Raw genomic sequence first — 19,492 nt, forward strand, 5'->3', positions numbered from 1 at the left:
GCGTTCTGTACACCGTGTACAAAGAGCCTCCAAGTTGCTATAATGCATTGTATTTTTACAGAAAATTATAGAGCTCCAGATTGAAAAGGTAATTTCTAATAACATTAAAGTATAACTTGTGTGGCAATTGTATTTGATATATTGCTTTCCCACAAAAGCTGAGTTACCCTTTAACTACAACCAATTAAATAATTCTTAAATTATGAGTTTAGGAAATTATCCGACAAAAGGGTGTTGCATACCGTTTGCTGGCTGATGGATGTCTGTGCGGCACTTGAATTTGCAGGCTGGTTACTTAGACCTGCAGTGGACTGGGCATCACTTTCTCTAGACGTGCTGGGTTTCAGATCTTCAGCAGCATCAGAATTCGACTGGGTTTCAGAGAGGACCACTGTAGAAGTTGATGGAAACTCAGAATCTTTTGGAGGCTCAGGTACAGTGGAAGGTGGACAATGAACTTTGAGTCCATCTGATATGTTAAAAGTGGATGGAGAGAGTTGCTGAACAATTTCTGCACTCTCAGAACCAGCAGAATTGGCTGTTTGATTAACAGAGACAGCGTTTAAATGGTTAAAAGTGCTTGCCGAATCGGATACTGCAGAACTGACTTCAGCAGTTGTCTCCTCTTCAGATGACGTTCCATCTCCAGAACTGATTGCTAAGAGGTTGTCAATGTCACCATCAAAACTCAGCTCAGGGCCATTGTTCCATTCCACTACAACATCCACAGCATACAGGGAGTTGGGTGACTGCACAGGAAGGTTGGCTGAACCGTCACTGGCAAGCTGATCAGTAAGTGTTTCTGCTTTATTTAGTGTAGGCACTGCTGAAGTAGACAATCCATTTATTTCTTGCACAGAATCAGAAGAAGATTTCACATTGCCAACAATGTTGTTTTTCTGTTTTGACACCTGAACATCTACAGAATGTATGACTGAATGAGAGGGTAATGGAGCCAATGCGGCATAGTTACTCAGGTCTTCCGCACATAGTGTTGTTTCAGTCAAAGTATTAGAACCATCTAACTGGCTACAGGGTAAAGTACGCAATTTTTCCTTATCTTCTGATTCTGAAGTAGGAATACATGTAGCACTGCATTTATCCAATCCAGAAGTTTTAGCTGCAAAGCAGGAGTCCTCTTCAAGTAAGGACTCAATCTCATCCAGTGTCAGATTTAATGGAGAGTCATCTTCATCATCTAAAGGTTCCAGCAAAGAATCATCCCACTCATCGCTGGACTCAGGATTTTGATTGAAGGGGGAAGATGCAGAACGTGGTGTGCTACAACGAACAATAACACTGCGAAATTTCTTAGACTTAGAGCAAGGTGTTTCTGCTGCAACTTCTCGTTGTCGCTTCAAACCAGTTGCTCGATCATTGACAATACTGATCTTTATATCTTCCATCATTCTAGGAATGGGGTCTTCCCAAGTTGCTGGATATAGTACAACTTGCCGCTCAGAGTCCACAGTGTCTTCAGTCCAATCACTGCTTTCATTGATAATTTTCATAGGTCTCTGTACCTAAAATTCTGCAGAAGTAAGTTGATTAATAGCTGCTCTACAATACTTACAGCTAAACATTTTTTTTTTTGTTACTCTAAATCAGGGGTCTACAATCCACTGCCTGCAGGACATATCCAGCTCACTACAGAATTGCATCTGGCTCCCAGCTAGGGTCATGCCATTGGATGTTAGGACAGCCTGCATCCTAGCAATCAATGACAAACTTGTCCCAGTAGGGTCAGGTCCCCCTTCTTTCTCTTTTGCTCTGAATCATATCATGTATATTCCTAAAAATATTTACGTAAAACAATTTGTTTTATATAAAACTGACTTTTTTTCATACTGTGGTCCTGTGCTTCAGTACGAATGGTCCTTGGACTGAAACGTTTGGGGAGCTCTGTTCTAAACAACCAGTCACATAATTACCTATATGGGACATTATGTACTAGGCTCTGGTAAATCATGATATTACCATCATGAATGCTATCTTCTTTGACACCAGTATTTTTATACAGGATTTATATAGCGCCAACAGTTTACTCAGCGCTGCACAGGCTGTAAGTGGCACCTATACACAGTGCCATTTTTCTTATTAAAAAAAAAAAATTTCCCTGCTAATGCTACCACTTGAATCTCTGTAGTTGATTATTTCACCTACCTTTTTGGGTGCAGAAATGAAACGAAGTGTCCTTTAGATTGTAAGCTCTCACAAGCAGGAACCCCCCTACACCTCTTTTCTTAAAATGTATTGCAACTGTACGGTCTTCCCTTTATTTTGCAAAGTGCTGAACAGTTGACAGTTCATATTTTCTATATGATATTAATACAGTACATCATGCAACATCAAATCCAGACTGCTCACTTTCAAAGTGGCCTACGCCTGGATTTTCCTTTTAGTACCTATATTAGCTGTCAGTATAGAGATTGTATTTTTGCTGGTGCAATATTCTACCTCTTATGATGGTTGCAAGCTACTAAAAGACAGCACAATACAGTATTCAAGACTGGTACACACATTGAGTTTTTCCAATTCAACCCAGCGGGCTGAACGAACAAAAACTGAGAGATCGCTGTGCTAAGTGATATTAGTAGAGCAATCTCTTCTGCTGTGCCTTTGTGCTCTGAAAGAGTGACAGCCCCCGGCCAGAACACACAAATCAGATGCTGGTTTTCCAGCACGTCCCTTCAACAAAAGCTGGTCCTTAGACTGGCTTCTTTCGGAAGGACAGCTGTACACACAGTCTGAACGCAGTCTGGTTCCTGCTGAACCAGACAATATTTGACCTGTGTACGCAGTTTAAGGCTGCTTTTACACTGATCAGCTTTTGCTCAGTTAATTTAAAAAAAAAAAAAAAAAGGTGAAAAAATACATCCCTTTAAATGGAACTCTTCACACCTGAACAAAAACTGGACCAGTATGGAAGGGCCAAAAAAAGCAGAAGAAAAATGCATTCCTTTAAATCTTATGGAACTCTCCACACTGGTCCGTTGTGTTTTTAAAAGTCTTGCTTGCTGCATTTTTGGCACATGTGTAAATGGCCTTTCACACTGCTTAGTTTTGATGTGCTTTTATTTAGATGTGAAGAGTTTAAAAGGGATGCATTTTGCTTCAGTTAGGAAAAAAAAAAAACAAAAAACATAGATCAGTGTGAAAGCAGCCTTACACTGCACAACAAAATATCCTATGGGCTCCATTTAAGGCTCCTTTCTTGAAAGTGCAACTCCACTTTTGGTGCATGAGCCATTTTAACTACTTGTCTACCGGGCACTTATACACCCCTCCTTACCAGGCCAATTTTCAGCTTTCAGCGCTGTTGCACTTTGAATGACAATTGCGTGGTCTTGCTGGGTTTTATTTTTATTGCGATATAAAAAAAAAAAAAGAGAGAGCAAAAAATGTGAAAAAAAAAAAAAGTTTTTCTTTGTTTCCATTATAAAATTTTGCAAACAGGAAATTTTTCTCCTTCACTGATGTGCATTGATGAGGCTGCACTGATAGGTTGCACTGACAGGCGGCACTGGTGGGCACAGGTGAGTAGTGTCACGGTCGCCGCCACCAACATGCGACAATCGCACGACCACGACTTACAGTAATACGTCACGCCCGCGGCGTCAGACCCCAGACCTTCTCACCAACTCGTGACCGAAGGACTGGCCGAACTAAAACCGCGGTGTGACGCGCGTAACAAGGCCCCACCCAGCTGCACCCTGCACAGCGATTGTCCAGCTAATGGGCTACAATCGGTGCCTGCAGCCTGAATGCGCTTGTTACTGGGTCGGGTTAATTACGCAACTAACCCTCTACTGCCACCACCACTTTTGTAGGAGACTGGAAAACTCCCGTTATCAAACATAAACTATAATGATTGAAAAGTCGCCTGTCCAATACGGTCACCGCAGGCCGATTGGGCAGGGGATTAAACAAACACAGTAGCGTCTCTTCAAAGGCAGGAATTCGTGAATTGCAAGTAAGCGCTTAGAAACAGTTTAACACTTTCAGAAAGAAAGATTTATTACTAAAAGAGTCAAACAGGTGCAATAATATATTTACAAAGAAAATGAAACTATATATATATATATATATATATATATATATATATATATATATATATATATATAAATAAATAAATAAATAAATAAATGGTACAGCAAAGAGATAATAGGAAGGAAGTTAAGGGGTTAAGTTACTTGCCAATATGCCTTGGCTTGTAAGCAGATCCAAGTGCAGAGCAGGAGGGGTCTTTGACCTCCTCTGTTACGATGTTAAACTCAGGAGATGTGCTTAGCTCTAGCTTGCCAGCCTGTCTCTTTTTAAAAATCCCTCTGCAAGAAGGGGGTGGCTCTGAATACTGGCCATTATGCTGTTTTGGGAGGGGTCAGGAGAACTCTGAATTAGAACCAACATCTGTCATAATCCATGACATGAAACATAGGGGGAAAAAAACCTGACTTGAGGAATGTTCATTTCATTCTGACATCTTTACTGTTAGGTTCTGTGAGGTTTCAACTTCTTTCAAGTCCGGGAGAAGCTGCCTTATCTGTTTTATGATGGGTGAGCCTACACAAGGTCTAGGATCAGTGCTTCCCAATGCTCTGATGAGCTAGCCTTATCATGATTTTAGGTGAGAAAGGTTACACTTTCGCAGACTGCCTGGCACCAGACTGAGGATGCCTTAACTTGGGTTGACCCCCCCATCTGTCAGGATATAATGTTTGCCTCTCAGGAAGGGAGGGGGTAGGGACTGTAGGACCGAGGATTACTTCCAATAAAAAGAAAAGGAAAAGGGGAACTCCGCGTCCAACTCTGATGAGCAAGTTTGCTACAAGCAGCACTGATGATCGGTGCCAATCCCTCCTGACAACTGCCGGTTCTTGGCAGTACTTTCCTCATGCTGTGACTGTGTGAAGAAAGTGCAGCTGATAACCTGCAATTGCATTTCCCGGAGATGAGTGTTTCATTGGATACGGCTGATTACGTGGTAAAAGGCCGCTGTGATTGGCCTTTTACCATATCACGTGATCAGCTGTATCCTTAGGATACAGCGATCACAGACATCGTCGGGGGCGCATGGGAGAGCGCATTCTGGGAGGATGTCATATGACACCCTCCCAGAACTGGTTGGCCGCAGTGAAGCCGTCATTCAGCTATCTGCGGTCGGCAAGTGGTTAAGACTTAATTTGAATAAAGAAACCGTAGCCTGGATCACAATACTGCTTAGGACCTTTGCAGCAGGGTCGTTCAGCACCAATGCTCCTGGGAAGGACAGGTGCAGCATCCAGCCCTGCTGCAGGCAGCTTGTCAAAGTCTGCAGTAGGCTGCGGCTGGAAAGGGCTGAACTCTGTATCAAATGGTACCACCGTTTAGGACCCTGTCTACTCAGGGACAAGGTTATGGAAAACAGCAGACCTGGGAGGGATGCACTGCAGCTGTACGGCCCCACAAGCAAGGGGCCTTAAGTGTAGGAAACGTAGATTAGAAGCTCTTTAAAGGGCAGGGACTTATGTAAATCTACAGTGCTGTGTAAATTGTCAATGTTATATAAATGCTTACAGTAATCTAGGTTAACAATTAATTGTATCTAAATTCCGAACAAGCTACAGCCATGAGTGTAGGTGATGTATGTCTTAAGCACCAAACACCCCCCAAATGACCCCTTTTTGGAAGGCAGACATCCAAAGGTATTTGCTGAGCGGCATGTTGAATGCATGGAAGATCTTATTTTTTGCCACAAATTTTTGGAAAATGACAAATTTATTTATTTATTTTACAAAGGTGGCATTTTAATAATTCTCACATATGCCATGGGTATATATGGAATTACACCCCAAAACACATTTTGCTATTTCTGCCGAGTATGAAGATACCACATGTGAGACTTTTTGGCAGTCTAACCTTGTACAGGACCCCAAAACCCAATAAGCATCTTCAGGATTTTAAAGGGCGTTATTTCCTCAGTACACTTCCTGACTGCCTTGAGGCCCTGAAATGCCAAGATAGTACAAAAGTAGTCACTGCAAGGTATTTGCGAAGAGGCATGGTGAGTATTTTGCAGATCTCATTTGTTGCCACAAGTTTTTGGAAAATGAAGAAAAATTTATTTTTTATTTTATTTTATATATTTTTCAAAACCTTGTGACAAAAAAATTATATCTGCAAAATACTCACCAACGCCCATAGCAAATACCTTGGAGTACTTAGGGTCAAAAGAGGAAGACTTTTTTTTTAATAAAAATTCTTATGACCAAAAAAATCTTTCATGGGCTCACTCAAGTCTGCCACTTGGGATCCCACCATTTTCCATCCTATTCCTCACTGTATGAATCGTATGACGCACCCCCAGCTGAATTCTTCCGCTACATGCAACTACGCTACTGGATTCTTCCTCTTAGATGCAATTCTTCTTTCCCATTTCAGAAAAGATCTTTTGAATACATTTGCCTCCCCTCTTCAAGTGCACGTGGCACTATTTCTGCGCCCTACGTCCCTTCCTTATTTTGCCCGGTGGGAACGTGATGTAGCAGCCCCTACAGACTGGAGCAAAGCTCGGTCCAATGTGGCTAAATGTTAAACACGGCTACTATGGAGGCAGCCTATAAAGTCCACCTCCGCTGGTACTGGAACCCATCTTATGATAGGTGTTTTCGGGGCTGTGGCCAGCTTGAGTTTCACACCTGGCAGACCTGCCCCTGCTTATTGGGATTCTGGTCCAGGGTCTTCAGCCTCCTGTCGACCCACTTCCATGTGCCTTTTTGCAAAGATGCTAGACAAGCACTTCTACACTGTCCAATCCCAGGATTCTTCTAGCAGCAGAAATGAGCAAAGTACCTGTATAGCAGGCAATAGCTAGAGCTTGGAAAAAACAACAACAAGGGTTTCTCCACCAAATACTAAGTGATGTTTTGCTTGGGGATCAAATATTTATTTTACTCACTGAACTGCAGCTCAATTTATATCATTTGTTTCATGTGTTTTACCTGGATTTTTAGTTGATGCTCTATCTCTATCAATTAAAATACATCTATGATAAAAAATTAAAGACCCTTCACTTCTTTGTGGGTGAGCAAACTTACAAAATCTGCATAGGATCAAATAATTATTTTCCCCACTGAAACACATTTTACTATGTGTTTTCCTAGTGCAGGGGGGGGGGCAACTGTGGCCCTCCAGCTGTTGGTGAACCACAAGTCCCATCATGTCTCTGCCTTTGGGAGTCATGCTTGTAACTGTCAGTTTTGCAATGCCTCATGGGACTTGTAGTTCTACAACAGCTGGAGGGCAACAGATGCTCACCCCTATCCTAGTGGATTGGAAACACAATGAAAACTGATGGTGAGGGAGTGGCCTTTCAACTGCTTTTGGTACTGTGCTTCCTGTAGAAAGTGGAGCAGATCATCTCTTTTAGGTAGCTGTCCTGGAAGATCACATTCCTAATGAAAGGGTTACTAAACCCAAGACCCTGAATTCACTATATTTGGTCTCCCACAGTACACAGAACATGGAAGTGCAATTATTTGAGTAAATATAGACTGCTAAATACCTTTGCACATCAGCCATTAGACCAGTCTTGTGTCTTCTATCAGTGCTCAGCAGAGCACTGGTAAGGCTTGTAGGAGGGGTCTTCTTTCTGCTCTAGAATGCAAAACCCCTGACCCCTGTCTGGATAATACCGATTGGCCCTGTTCTGATCACATGCATCTTCCAAAAAAAAAAAAAACACCTCTCTAGCAATACAGACCAAACTGAGCATGTGCATGTGGCTAGGGGTTCAGTCTGTCTTATCAGGAGATAAGATGTGGACATTTGAACAAGAGGAGGGGCAGAAGAAAAAAAAAAAAAAAAAAAAAAAACGGGATCAAGTGGCCTTTTTACACAATGCAGAGAATTAACCCTTTAGGATACTCAGTGAGTATAACAAGAATGCTTTACTGTAAATAGACTGATTTTACGGTTGTGGGTTTAGTAACACTTTAAAGAGTAAATTCCAGGCATGTGCCTGCCTTCCCCAGTTTTTTTTAAATTACATTTAAAATATGGTATTACATACTTTTTTTTCCTTGCACTCTTTTAGCTGGTATGGTGATGTTGCCACAGCTTCCTCTTCTTTGTCTAGCAGCAGGGGACTCTTCAAGGATTGGGTGGGGCTCACATGTCATTACATGAGCACCACTCGGTCCAGAAAAAATGCCCGTCCCCTATAATAAAGTACTATGAACTCAGCCTGTTTGATAACGCACCCCCTGGGAGGTGTGTAAATGACAAGTTGGGATGTGGGGCCCATAGGAAATGAGCAGAAAGATATGACTGTAATTTTGTTCAAAGAGGACTGCTGGTGCTGGACAGAGGAAATGTCAGACAGCAATGGAGCATGCAGAGGGAAAATGGAACTTCCCGTTCTCTCGACTCGATTACTGCAACTCCCTCCTCATTGGCTTACCTTTACATAAGCTATCCCTCCTCCAGTCCATCATGAGTACTGCTGTCAGGCTCATCCACCCTACCAACCATTCAGTGTCTGCTACCCCTCTCTACCAATCCCTCCACTGGATTCCACTCGCTCAACGAATACAATTCAAAATACTAACAACAACATACAAAGCCATCCACAACTCTGCCCCCAGCTACACTACCAACCTGGTATCAATATATCAACCAAACCACTCTCTTCGATCCTCCCAAGACCTTCTGCTCTCTAGTTCCCGTGTCACCTCCTCCCATGTTTGCCTCCAGGACTTCTCCCATCCTATGGAACTCTCTACCCCAACCTCTCTGGCTATCTCCTAATCTATCCACCTTTAGACGATCCCTGAAAACCTCTCTCTTTAAAAAAAAGTTTATCTTGCTTCTACCTAGTAAACCACCATTTCCTCCGTCGGCTCATCCTCCCCCTCCCCCCCCCCCCTTTTGTTTTGCTCAACCCTTCCTCCTAGATTGTAAGCTCCAACAAGCATAGCCTTCGGTTTCCTCTTGTACCAAATTGTTATGTAACTGTAATGTCTACCTTCATTTTGTAAAGCGCTGCGCAAACTGTTGGAGCTATATAAATCCTGTATAATAATAACAACAACAACCTTGAAAAAAAAAAAAAAAGCCATTAGAACTGGAGTTTCACTTTAAAATAAAAAACAAAAGCAGCTTCCAGACTTGTTACAACTTACAGACTAGATTATCAATAACCTGTCATAATCAAATTCATTATCTGAAAACGATTTCATGGAGATAATATCCCTTCAAAATTTGGGACGGTTCCTTACAGTTCCAGTAGTTTTTTTTTCCTTGTTTAAAATATGCTATTACATACATTTCTTTTGTTAGACAGTCACCACAGCTGCATTGAGCAAGAAGTCAGAAACCAAAATAGAGACGGTAAACAGAACTTGAAAAAAAAAATGCTGAAAAAAAATTAAATAAATAGAACTGGATTTTCACTTTAAGTTTTTTTTTTTTTTTTTTAAAGACTACATTAGCAACAGGGTGGATAAAAATCAATGATTTTTTTTAAAAAATCAAAAAAATCTGATTTTTTTTATTTAAATCGGGTTTTTTTTATTTAAATCGGATTTTTTAAAATAAAATGCTTTTTGAGGAAAATATATTACCATGCAAAGGTTATTCCATCATGAAATAAAGATTCGTTTTTTAATTATGTAGAATAAGGCTGTATATGTTTAATTTTTTTGGTAAATAAATTCCATTAATCCATTCACAATGTCATGCTCTTCCAGAGGTTTTTGTAAGATTATGTGGCAGTTTCTCTGCCTACAAGATATTATCACAGATGCTCGGTTTACTTTTTCAGTTCTCAAAACTGAATTTGACTCAGTGGAGATCACATGCCTCTTCTTCACAGCAAAAATGTTATAACGTGAACAGAGATAAGAAAAAAACCTTAATCCTAACTTCTACAAACCTATGAATACAGAATCAACCCCTTCAGTGCTAAGTTTCAAGAAGTTCAGTGAATAGAAACAATATTTTTCTGATTGTTTGGAGTGGAATAGATCTGCACAAGAAGAAAGTGAAACTAAGTGTGAGGAGGAAGGGGCTGACAGTCTAAGTTTCTTAAAATATATATATTTTGTTTAGCCAAATTAGTTAAACATGGATGTTTGTTTAAGCAAATAACATATGCAGTAATGTTATTGTTTCTTTTTTTTTTTTTTTTTTTTTTTTTTATTTAAATATTTATTCATTTTTCAAGTAAGACAATACACATTTCCATAATGTAAAATATAACATTACAAAATCTCATAAAACACTAATTTCAAATCATTTTCTCCCCATGACTCCCTTCCTTTTAACCCTCCCACCTCACTTCAAAATACCCCTGACATCTATCTGATCTACTTGTATCTCATATCCTCTGGAAACCGAGGTCTGGAAAAGGAAAAGGAAAGAAAGAAAGGCCAATTCCTATATTTTCTCTCTCTCCCTGTCACTTCCCCTTTTTCCTTCCTTTCTTTTTGTCCTCTCTTACCCTTTTCTTTATGCTTACTTACTCAGTACCTTCCTTTACCTTCCCTTTGAACTCCTCCCATTTCTCCCATTTCATATGATATGTCACCATCCTATCTTCCTGTATATAAAGTTTTTCCAGTCTAGCAATCTGGTCCACTCTATTTATCCAGTCCTCTTCCCTCGGTGCTTCAACTTTACCCCAGAACTTAGGAATCAAACTTTTTGCTGCATTTAAGTAGCACAATATACTCAGTTCTCTATATTTATTTCCAGGTAATTTTGAGTTATGAAAAAGACAGGTTTCAGGATCCAATCCTATCTCCATTCCAGTGATATTCGTGATTTGATTTATAATTTTTTCCCAATATACTTGTATTTTTAAGCATTCCCACCATATGTGATACATCGTGCCCAACCCTCCACACCCTCGCCAACACCAAGGTTGCTTCTCCTCACTCATCTTGTGCTCTATCACCGGTGTTAGATACCACCTTGTCAAACATTTAAAATTCATTTCTACCTCACGCATGCTAATATTTTCGTGTACCATTCTAAATATTTTCCTCTGTGTGTGCTCTTCCCACTCCACTCCTAGATCCTTTTCCCATTTTTCTATATATTTTAATTTAAACTTACTATCTAAGTCCGTGAGAGCTTTATATGCTTTAGCAGTGCTGTGTTTCCCATCACCTCTATCTTCTAAGTATTTCTCAAATTCATTCCACTCTTTCCTAGTTCTAAGGGGCTTCGTCAATTTCTCCACAAATTGTTTCAATTGATTGTATCTCCATATATCTATCCTAGTGAAAATCCTTCCCTCTTCCCTTTTCAAATCCTCCAGTGTTCTTAAGTGTACCCCCTTCATTACATCTCTCAGCTGAGTATCTTCCTTCATAATCCATCTACCTGAAATTTCCTCTTTACCTGGGGGAAAAAACTCTGAATTTCTTAGTGACATCAACAGTGAATTGAAGTCCCATTTCCTCTGTTTGTGCATTTTATCCCACTCCCTTATTACAATCCTCGTGTATATACTCGTGCTCTCCTCTAATTCTCTAAACTGTGGTGACACCCATACACTCCTACCCAGATCCTTTCTACTAAGTGTATTTTCAATCGTGACCCAATGTTTACTCTTTGAATTATGTATCCAGTCAAAAATTCTTGCTAGAATGACTGCCCTATGGTATCTTTTAAAGTCCGGTAATCCCAACCCCCCTTTTTCTTTATTTCTGCTTAACACATCATATGATATCCTAGGTTTTTTATTTTTCCATATATATTTAGTTACCATTCGCTTAATTGTCTTAAAATACAACTCTGGGAGATTAATGGGAATCATCTGAAATTTATACAGTACTTTTGGGAGAATTACCATTTTTATCAGGTTAATACGACCCAGCCAGGAAGGATTCCCACTACCCATTTTCCTCAATTCCTCTCTGATTTCGTTTAACATTGGGATATAATTAGCTTTATAAATATTTTTCTGTGAGGGAGTAAGTTTTACTCCCAGGTACTTTATTTCTCTATCTTTCCATATAAAGGGAAACTCTCTCTGTATATTTTCTTTTTCACTCATTGGAAGATTTATATTTAATATCTCTGTTTTGCTCGGGTTGATTTTTAGATTTGACATTTCCCCATATTCTTTCAGTGTTTTCATTAAGTTAGGAAGTGTTATTCTCGGGTTGCCAACATAGAATAATAAATCATCCGCAAAAGCGGCTATCTTATGTTCTGTCTTTCCAACATTTATTCCCCTTATATCTATATTTTTCCTAATTGTTGATAACAGGGGTTCTAATGATAGAACAAACAACAGTGGGGAAAGTGGGCATCCCTGTCTGGTTCCATTTGACATAGAAAAGGTCTCTGATCTCTCTCCGTTTACCGTTACCATCGCGGACGGTCCTTCATACAACTTTCCAATTCACTTTCTCATCCTACTACCCAATCCCAAGATCTCCAGTGTGTCTATCATAAAACTCCAGTTAACCCTGTCGAACGCCTTCTCCGCATCTATCGAGAGCAGCACTACTGGTTTTTTTTCCAATTTACTTTTCTGTATAAGCATCAGGGACCTCAACCCATTATCTCGACCCTCTCTTCCTCTAACAAAACCCACCTGATCTCCATGTATCCAGTCCGGCATCAGATCTCCTAACCTATTCGCCAATACTTTTGCATACAACTTCGTATCTACGTTTAATAATGATATCGGTCTATAACTTGAACAGTTGGTGATGTCTTTACCTTCCTTATGTATCAAAACCACCTGTGCCAGAAGGGATTCCTGTCTTATCTCCATCTCTCCCCCCAACGCCTCCATATATCTCTTTAACTTAGGTATCAGTAAATCAGCATATTTTTTATAATACCTCACTGTATACCCGTCTGGACCTGGGCTTTTTCCCGTCTTAAAGCTTTTTAATGCTATTTGTAGTTCTTCTTGTGTGATATCAGATTCTAAGGAGTTTAATAATTCTGCATTTAATTTTGGTAATCCTGCCTTCCTTAAATAATCTCTTCTTTTTTCAATATTTATTACTTTATCTTTATTTATATCATCCTTGGGGGCAATATTGTATAATTTACTATAGTAATCTTTAAATACCTTTGCAATGTCTTTGGTTGAATGGACTAACTCTCCCTTGGAGTTTTTTATTTTATCTATGTAGTTCCTGTTCTTCTTTCTCCTCAAGGCTCTCATCAAGTATTTTCCTGATCTATCTCCCCATCTATATCTTTCTCCACTGATCTTATTAAAAGTTCTCATTTTTTCCTCCTCCATTACTTTCTCTAGTTCTTCCCTCTTTTTTATCACCCTTTGCTCCATCTCTTTCCTTATATTATGTTTATGTAGGCGTTCCATCTCAGCTATTTCCTTCAAAAGCTCACTGATCTTCTCTCGTCTTTCCCTTTTTTTCTTTGCCCCAGTCGCAATAAGGATACCTCTTATATATACTTTATGTGCCTCCCACACTGTAGCTAGTGATATATCCCGTTTCATTTTCCTCAAAGAACCTCTCTATTTCCTCTCTGATCTTCCGTTCAGTATCTGGATCCATGAGGAGTGTCTCATTCAATCTCCATGATAAGCCTCCTGATACCTTCCCTCCCCATCTTAATTCCGATACTACAGGAGCATGGTCCGAGAAAGTTATTGCTTCTATTTTAACTTTAACCAAATCCTCAACGAGTCGATGGTCTACCATAATATAATCCAATCTAGAGTATGTCCTATGTACACTAGAGAAAAAGGTGTAATCTCTATCTCTCATGTTAACAACTCTCCAGCTATCCACCAATTGACACTCTTTCATCACCCTTTTCAATAATCCCATGGACCTGTTTTCCCCTCTCTGTACTCTGGATGTTGTATCTATTTGTGGATCCATACAAATGTTAAAGTCTCCCGCCACTATTAGGTATCCCTTTCCAAAGTCCATCAATCTTCTCATAACTTCTTTCAAAAACTTCTCTGGCTTTCTATTAGGGCAATATATGTTTACAAGCTTACATTCTACGTCCTGTAGTTTACCTTTCAAGAACAGAAACCTCCCCTCCGGGTCCGTCTTTCTATCTTCTAGTTCAAACCTAATGTTTTTTGCAAATCCTATAGCTACCCCTTTAGCTCTCTTAACTGGGGAATCTGCATAATACCATGTCGGGTGTTGTCTAGAGCTTAGCTTAATATTTTTTTTTAACTCTAGGTGTGTTTCCTGCAAAAAGACAACTGAGGCCTCTCTATGTTGTAGTTCCCTGTATAGTCTAAATCTTTTACCTGGGCAATTTAATCCATTTACATTATGGGTTACCAAGCGTATTTCCTCCATATTTTATTTGTCTTCTTCCTTTTTTTTACCCTTTCCCTTCCTCTTCCTCCTCCCAAAACCTCTCCTTTCATACAAGATGTCAGTTTTAAAAATCTCTATCCCCTGTCCCTCCCCAATTCTCTCCCTCCCCTCGAACCTCCCCCCCTCGTCATCCCCACCTCCCTCCCCCCCCTCCTCCCTCGGGTACTCCTCCCTCCTCCCCCCCCCCCTATTAGGCTTTTTGTTTGCCTATGGATCATTTGTGGAAAAGGTCCCACTTTTGATTCCTACCTGGGAGTTCGGTTCTGTCCATGTGGCGCTCACCTTCCCCCCCTCCTCCCCGTTGTCCCTCTATTTATCTGCTCTCTGTTTTCTCTCCTAATTAGCTGCCATTCCTCTTTTCCCAACATATATGATTCTCCCTCCTCCTCTTCCCATTCCGGGATCTCTATTCTCTGCAGTTCAAATTTATTACAAAATTCTTTCATATCTTCAGGGGTTCTCAAAAATGCAGTGACTCCATCTCTCCAGCCGATTAAACCTGCTGATCGACCCCATCTATACTGCACATTATGTCTTTTCAACAGTTCCAACAATGGTTTCAATGTCCTTTTTCTTCTCAATGTCCCAGGTGCTATATCTGCAAAAATTTGAATATTTTTCCCTCCATATTTAATATTAGATCTTCCCTTGATCTTCTTCCATATCTCATCCTTATCTCCATAGTTATGAAATTGGACAATTATATCTCTTGATTTTTCTGGGCCTTTTTCTTGTTGGAATTTTCCTATCCTATAAGCTCCATCCAATTTATACGTCTCCGCACCAGGTCTATCCATTATGGAGTTCAAAATTTTGCATGTGGTCTCCTTTAAATCTTCCCCCTGTAGCAACTCTGGGACTCCTCTTATTCTAATGTTATTTCTCCTTTCTCTATTTTCTTGGTCCTCCATCATATAAAGCAGTCTTTTTTGTTCCTTCCGGGTATCCACTATCAATTTCTCTATTTTTGGGATAATTTGGGTATGATATTTGACTGTCTCCTCGGTTTCTTCCACCCTAATTAGCAGTTGTCCCATTTCTTTCCGCATTATCCCCATCTCTTGCTTTATAGATTTTTCCAGGTTTTTAAACATCTCCGCCATTTCCTTTTTATTCGGTATTTGCAAGTCTTTTTCAGTTTCTCCCAGCTCTATACCTTCAATTATTTGTTGACTATTGTTAACTGCTCCCAGGGAGGATCTTGAGCTATTATCTAAGCTTGTTTCCAGGTCGCACCTTTCACTTATTTCCTGGGATCTTATAGGAGTCAATTTCCCCTGTGATGTATATTTTTTTATCGTTGCAGTTTGAATTTGGGAATTCTTGGGCATATTTCCTTTGCTATTTTTCCCTTTCATGTCACCTGTAAGGTTTTTAAAGGTTTTTTAAGGCTCTTTAGTCTATAGTTAAGCTATTACTTCTTTCTCTTCTTCTTCTTCTCTAATCTTCAGACCCTCTCTGGGAACCCCCTCCTTACTTCTCAAGGTGCTTATCAAATGGGCTATAGCAGTAGCCAAATAGTAATCATGTAGGCAGATTAACAGTTCTCACTCACCCACTTCAGTGAAGCTGCTTCAGAGTTTGCTGTTCTGGGTTGTTTGATCTCCTGTGGCCATGTTCTTAATGGGGGTTCCTAGTGGGTCCCTTTTTTCCTTTTCTCCTTGTGTCGTACAGCCTCTCCTGGGGTCTGCTTGATGGCAGGACACAGGCAACGTTTTTTTCCCCCAGTCTCTTAGGACGCCAGCCGGCTTCCTCTTCTCCCAGCAGTCCCCCGCGGCAGCCCACGTGGTTACTCCGCTCTCCTCGTCGCCTGGCAACCCCACTCTCCCTCCTGGATCACCTCAGGCAGTCCTCCAGCGGACAGTCGCCTCGGCTTCCCACCCCCCAACAAGCCACCGCACCGCCGCCAGGATCCCCCGCCTCTCTCGGTGAGTCTTCGGCAGCTCAGCGGTTACGGACACATTAGGGAGGTTAGGAGGGGAAGGAAAAGGAGAGCGTCTAATCTCCGCTCTCCCGCGCCTCCATGGTCAGGCTCCACCCCTCTGCAGATTAAGTTGTGCAACTCGGGGTTTTCTCTATCCCGTAATGTTATTGTTTCAGTTGAATAAATCTATTTCAATTATTATTAAGGTAATGATTATTTTTCTCCTAAGTACAACAGAAAAGTTGTCCAAATATGAATGATTAACCTATTAAACTGGGGATAAAAAAACTAATATGAAAAGTTGTTATTCTAAAAATCTTCATCTACTTGCATATTAAAGTTATATCAGTAAGAATTAGTCTTTATGTAGAAAACTAGGATTTAAATCAAGCCTGACTAGTGATTTAAATCAGTTTGATTTAAATCAAATCCACCCTGATTATCAATAACCAGTAATGATCAAATTTAGATTCTGAAATAAAAATTCCATAGTATCAGAAGAAAAAAAAAAAAAGAAGGGGGGGGGGATAATATCCCTTCAAAACCTGGGACTGTCCCTTCATCAATAATAATAAGTGACATTTCCCTGCACAGGTGCTGCATTTTCTGATCTATACTGAAAATAGTTTTGCATCGATTCACATTCAGAAACAGTTTTCAGATAACTTGATGAGCATTTTCTTTTGATGGTAACACTTTCTGATCAAATGGTAAACTAAATTAGGATCACTTCGGACTCTTGCAGATAGGACAGCTAAGCCTGTTCAATGTAATACCTGTCCTATATACTCCACCCGGGAGGACAAGGCCACCACCTCATCATTAACATAAATAGCAGTGCAGTACTCATGTACATGGCAGTGCAATTGTAAACATGGGCACAGCATACGAGTGTTTGCAAAAAACTGTTTGTTTTTTTAACCTCTTCCCTACTGTGCTACAGCCAAAAGACTGCTATAACGCGGTTGTCTAGTTCTGGGAGGACCTCCATGGACATCCTCCCAGAGCAAGCCCCCTGCGCACCCCCAGCGCAACTGGTGATTGAGGTGTCCTACAGACACAGCTGATCACGCGATACGGTAAATAGCCAATCACAGCAGCCTTTTACCATGTGACCAACTCTGTCAAATGATACAGCAGATCCCCAGGTAAATACAGTTGCCGGTTATTGGCTGCACTTTCCTCACACTGTCACAGCATGAGGAAAGTACTGCCAATAACCAGCAATTATCAAAGAAGTGATCGGCACTGTTAATCAGTGCCCAGCAAAGCCGCCCAGCAGTGCCACCTCATGAGTGCCCCTCAATGCTGCCTATCCGTGTAGCCTCATCAACCACATCAGCGAAGGAGAAAAATTACCTGTTTGCAAAATATTATAATAGAAACAAAGAAAACATTTTTACATTTTTTTGTTCTTTTTTTGTTTGTAGCGCAAAATATAAAACACACAGCGGCAATTTGTGTGAAAAAAAGACAAAAATTTCATATGGGTACAGTGTTGCATGACCGTGAAATGGTCAAAGTGCAACAGCGCTGAAAATTGCCCTGGGCATGAAGGGGGTATAAGTACCTGGTAGGCAATTGGTTAAAGCCTGACAGGTTGTTTTCCCCATCTGTGTCACATTGGGGAGATTTCCTGTTCCATTGCCAGAACACGAAGGGAGAGGAAATCCCTCCAAAGTGAGGAAACACCTGCTTAATACCAGAACTACTGTCCCCACTAGAAGATTTCCCTCTATTCCTGTTTTGGGGACAACCAGAAATGTGGAATTTTCTTTTCCTCAAATCCGGCTCCATTCTATCCAAAACTAATAAAGTGTTGCCTGTAGTGGTCGTTAAACAAGTCCACACACAGGAATGTTTCCACCCCCTGAAATGTATGTGGGCACCATAGGACAGGGTGGGTATTGCTCCAACACAGACAGAAGAGGCCCGGACTGTGAGGCGGTTAGTTCCGGTACATAGGAGCTCCTCAGAACGTAGGCCTGTGCCCTCGGCCGGACAGACCACCGACATTTACCTGGGAGGGACCCTCAGGATGGAGCAGCCTGAACAAGTATAGAAGAAGCTCCAAGTGAACTAGACTGAGGGGTCGGATGAGGACACTCCGGGGGGTTGTAAAGGCGAACACAACCGGCTCCCTCACTGCTGCCTGTATCCGGGCTTCTGCTATAACGGCAGCCCGCCTTCCTGACTGCACCGACCTCCTACCGTTACCTGCTCTGCACTCTCTCCTGTAACTTTCATGGGCATGCGCAACTGCTCAGGTCAATGAGCGCGAGCTGGCCAGCACAGTCGAGCGCCGAGTCCATCGATGTGAACGTCTGACGCAATCCACGACGACTAGGAACTGGATGATCGGCTGGGCACGCGTGAGCCGGTAAGGAGACGCTGAGAGGCCGGTAGGATAATGATGAAAGGGCTGCTACTGTATGTTATCTGGTCAGAGGTGTCACTTGTGTGTTATGTAGTGGAACTGCATTTATGGAGAAAGATGGGGGCTGCCATGCCTTCCGGAGGTTGCAGAAGGTGTTATAGTCACATTTCCTGCCAACAGTGCTCTGTGTCTGAGGTATGGTGATGTCTTCATTAAAGGGGGTGGGGTGGTGACAGCTGTCCCAGGTCCCATTTCTTGAGTATTGGGTGCTGGTGGTGGGAGGCTGTGCAGAGGAACTCCAGCTTGAATTACAGTATATTCTCTGATAAGCCCCGAAAGAATCACCTGAACTGCAGTGCAGAGGAACTCCAGGATTCCCTGGGACTACAGCTGGAAATACACTATATTCCCTGATCAGTCCCAGAAGAATCACCTGAACTGCAGTGCAGAGGAACTCCAGGATTCCCTGGGACTACAGCTGGAAATACACTATATTCCCTGATCAGTCCCAGAAGAATCACCTGAACTGCAGTGCGGAGGAACTCCAGGGTTCCCTGGGACTACAGCTGGAAATACACTATATTCCCTGATCAGTCCCGGAAGAATCACCTGAACTGCAGTGCGGAGGAACTCCAGGGTTCCCTGGGACTACAGCTGGAAATACAGTATATGTCCTGATCAGTCCCAGAAGAATCACCTGAATTGCAGTGCGGAGGAACTCCAGGTTTTCCTGGGACTACAGCTGGAAATACAGTATACAGTCAGGTCCATAAATATTGGGACATCGACACAATTCTAACATTTTTGGCTCTATACACCACCACAATGGATTTGAAATGAAACGAACAAGATGTGCTTTAACTGCAGACT

The 19,492-nt window shown here is 41.3% G+C and overlaps 2 protein-coding genes across 9 annotated transcripts in view; one reads left to right on the forward strand and one right to left on the reverse strand.

Annotated features, from left to right (window-relative positions):
* Nucleotides 1–18,563, reverse strand: part of S100PBP (S100P binding protein) — a 68,125-nt gene extending 49,562 nt beyond the window's left edge. The window contains exons 1-2 of one of the 2 annotated variants that reach the window (XM_089679000.1): nt 18,463–18,563; nt 243–1,531 (exon numbers count right to left, since the gene is read on the reverse strand). In XM_089679000.1, the coding sequence (XP_089535126.1) occupies nt 243–1,511 (1,269 nt within the window). In that variant the 5' untranslated portion in view covers nt 1,512–1,531; nt 18,463–18,563. Of the gene's footprint in view, nt 1–242; nt 1,532–18,265 lie in introns of both variants that reach the window. The other variant, XM_089678999.1, reaches the window with a different exon arrangement.
* LOC149460980 (tyrosine--tRNA ligase, cytoplasmic-like) overlaps nt 18,254–19,492 on the forward strand; it is a 35,136-nt gene continuing 33,897 nt past the window's right edge. For 3 of the 7 annotated variants that reach the window (XR_016312974.1, XR_016312973.1, XR_016312975.1), the window contains exon 1: nt 18,474–18,625. The gene's annotated coding sequence lies outside the window, so the exon portion shown is untranslated. Of the gene's footprint in view, nt 18,648–19,492 lie in introns of all 7 variants that reach the window. The other 4 variants (XM_089679001.1, XM_089679006.1, XM_089679003.1 and 1 more) reach the window with 4 other exon arrangements.

This window comes from Staurois parvus, unplaced genomic scaffold, assembly GCF_062004578.1.
Source record: "Staurois parvus isolate SC_StPar_1 unplaced genomic scaffold, SC_StPar_1.0 ptg000214l, whole genome shotgun sequence".
Taxonomy (NCBI): domain Eukaryota; kingdom Metazoa; phylum Chordata; class Amphibia; order Anura; family Ranidae; genus Staurois; species Staurois parvus.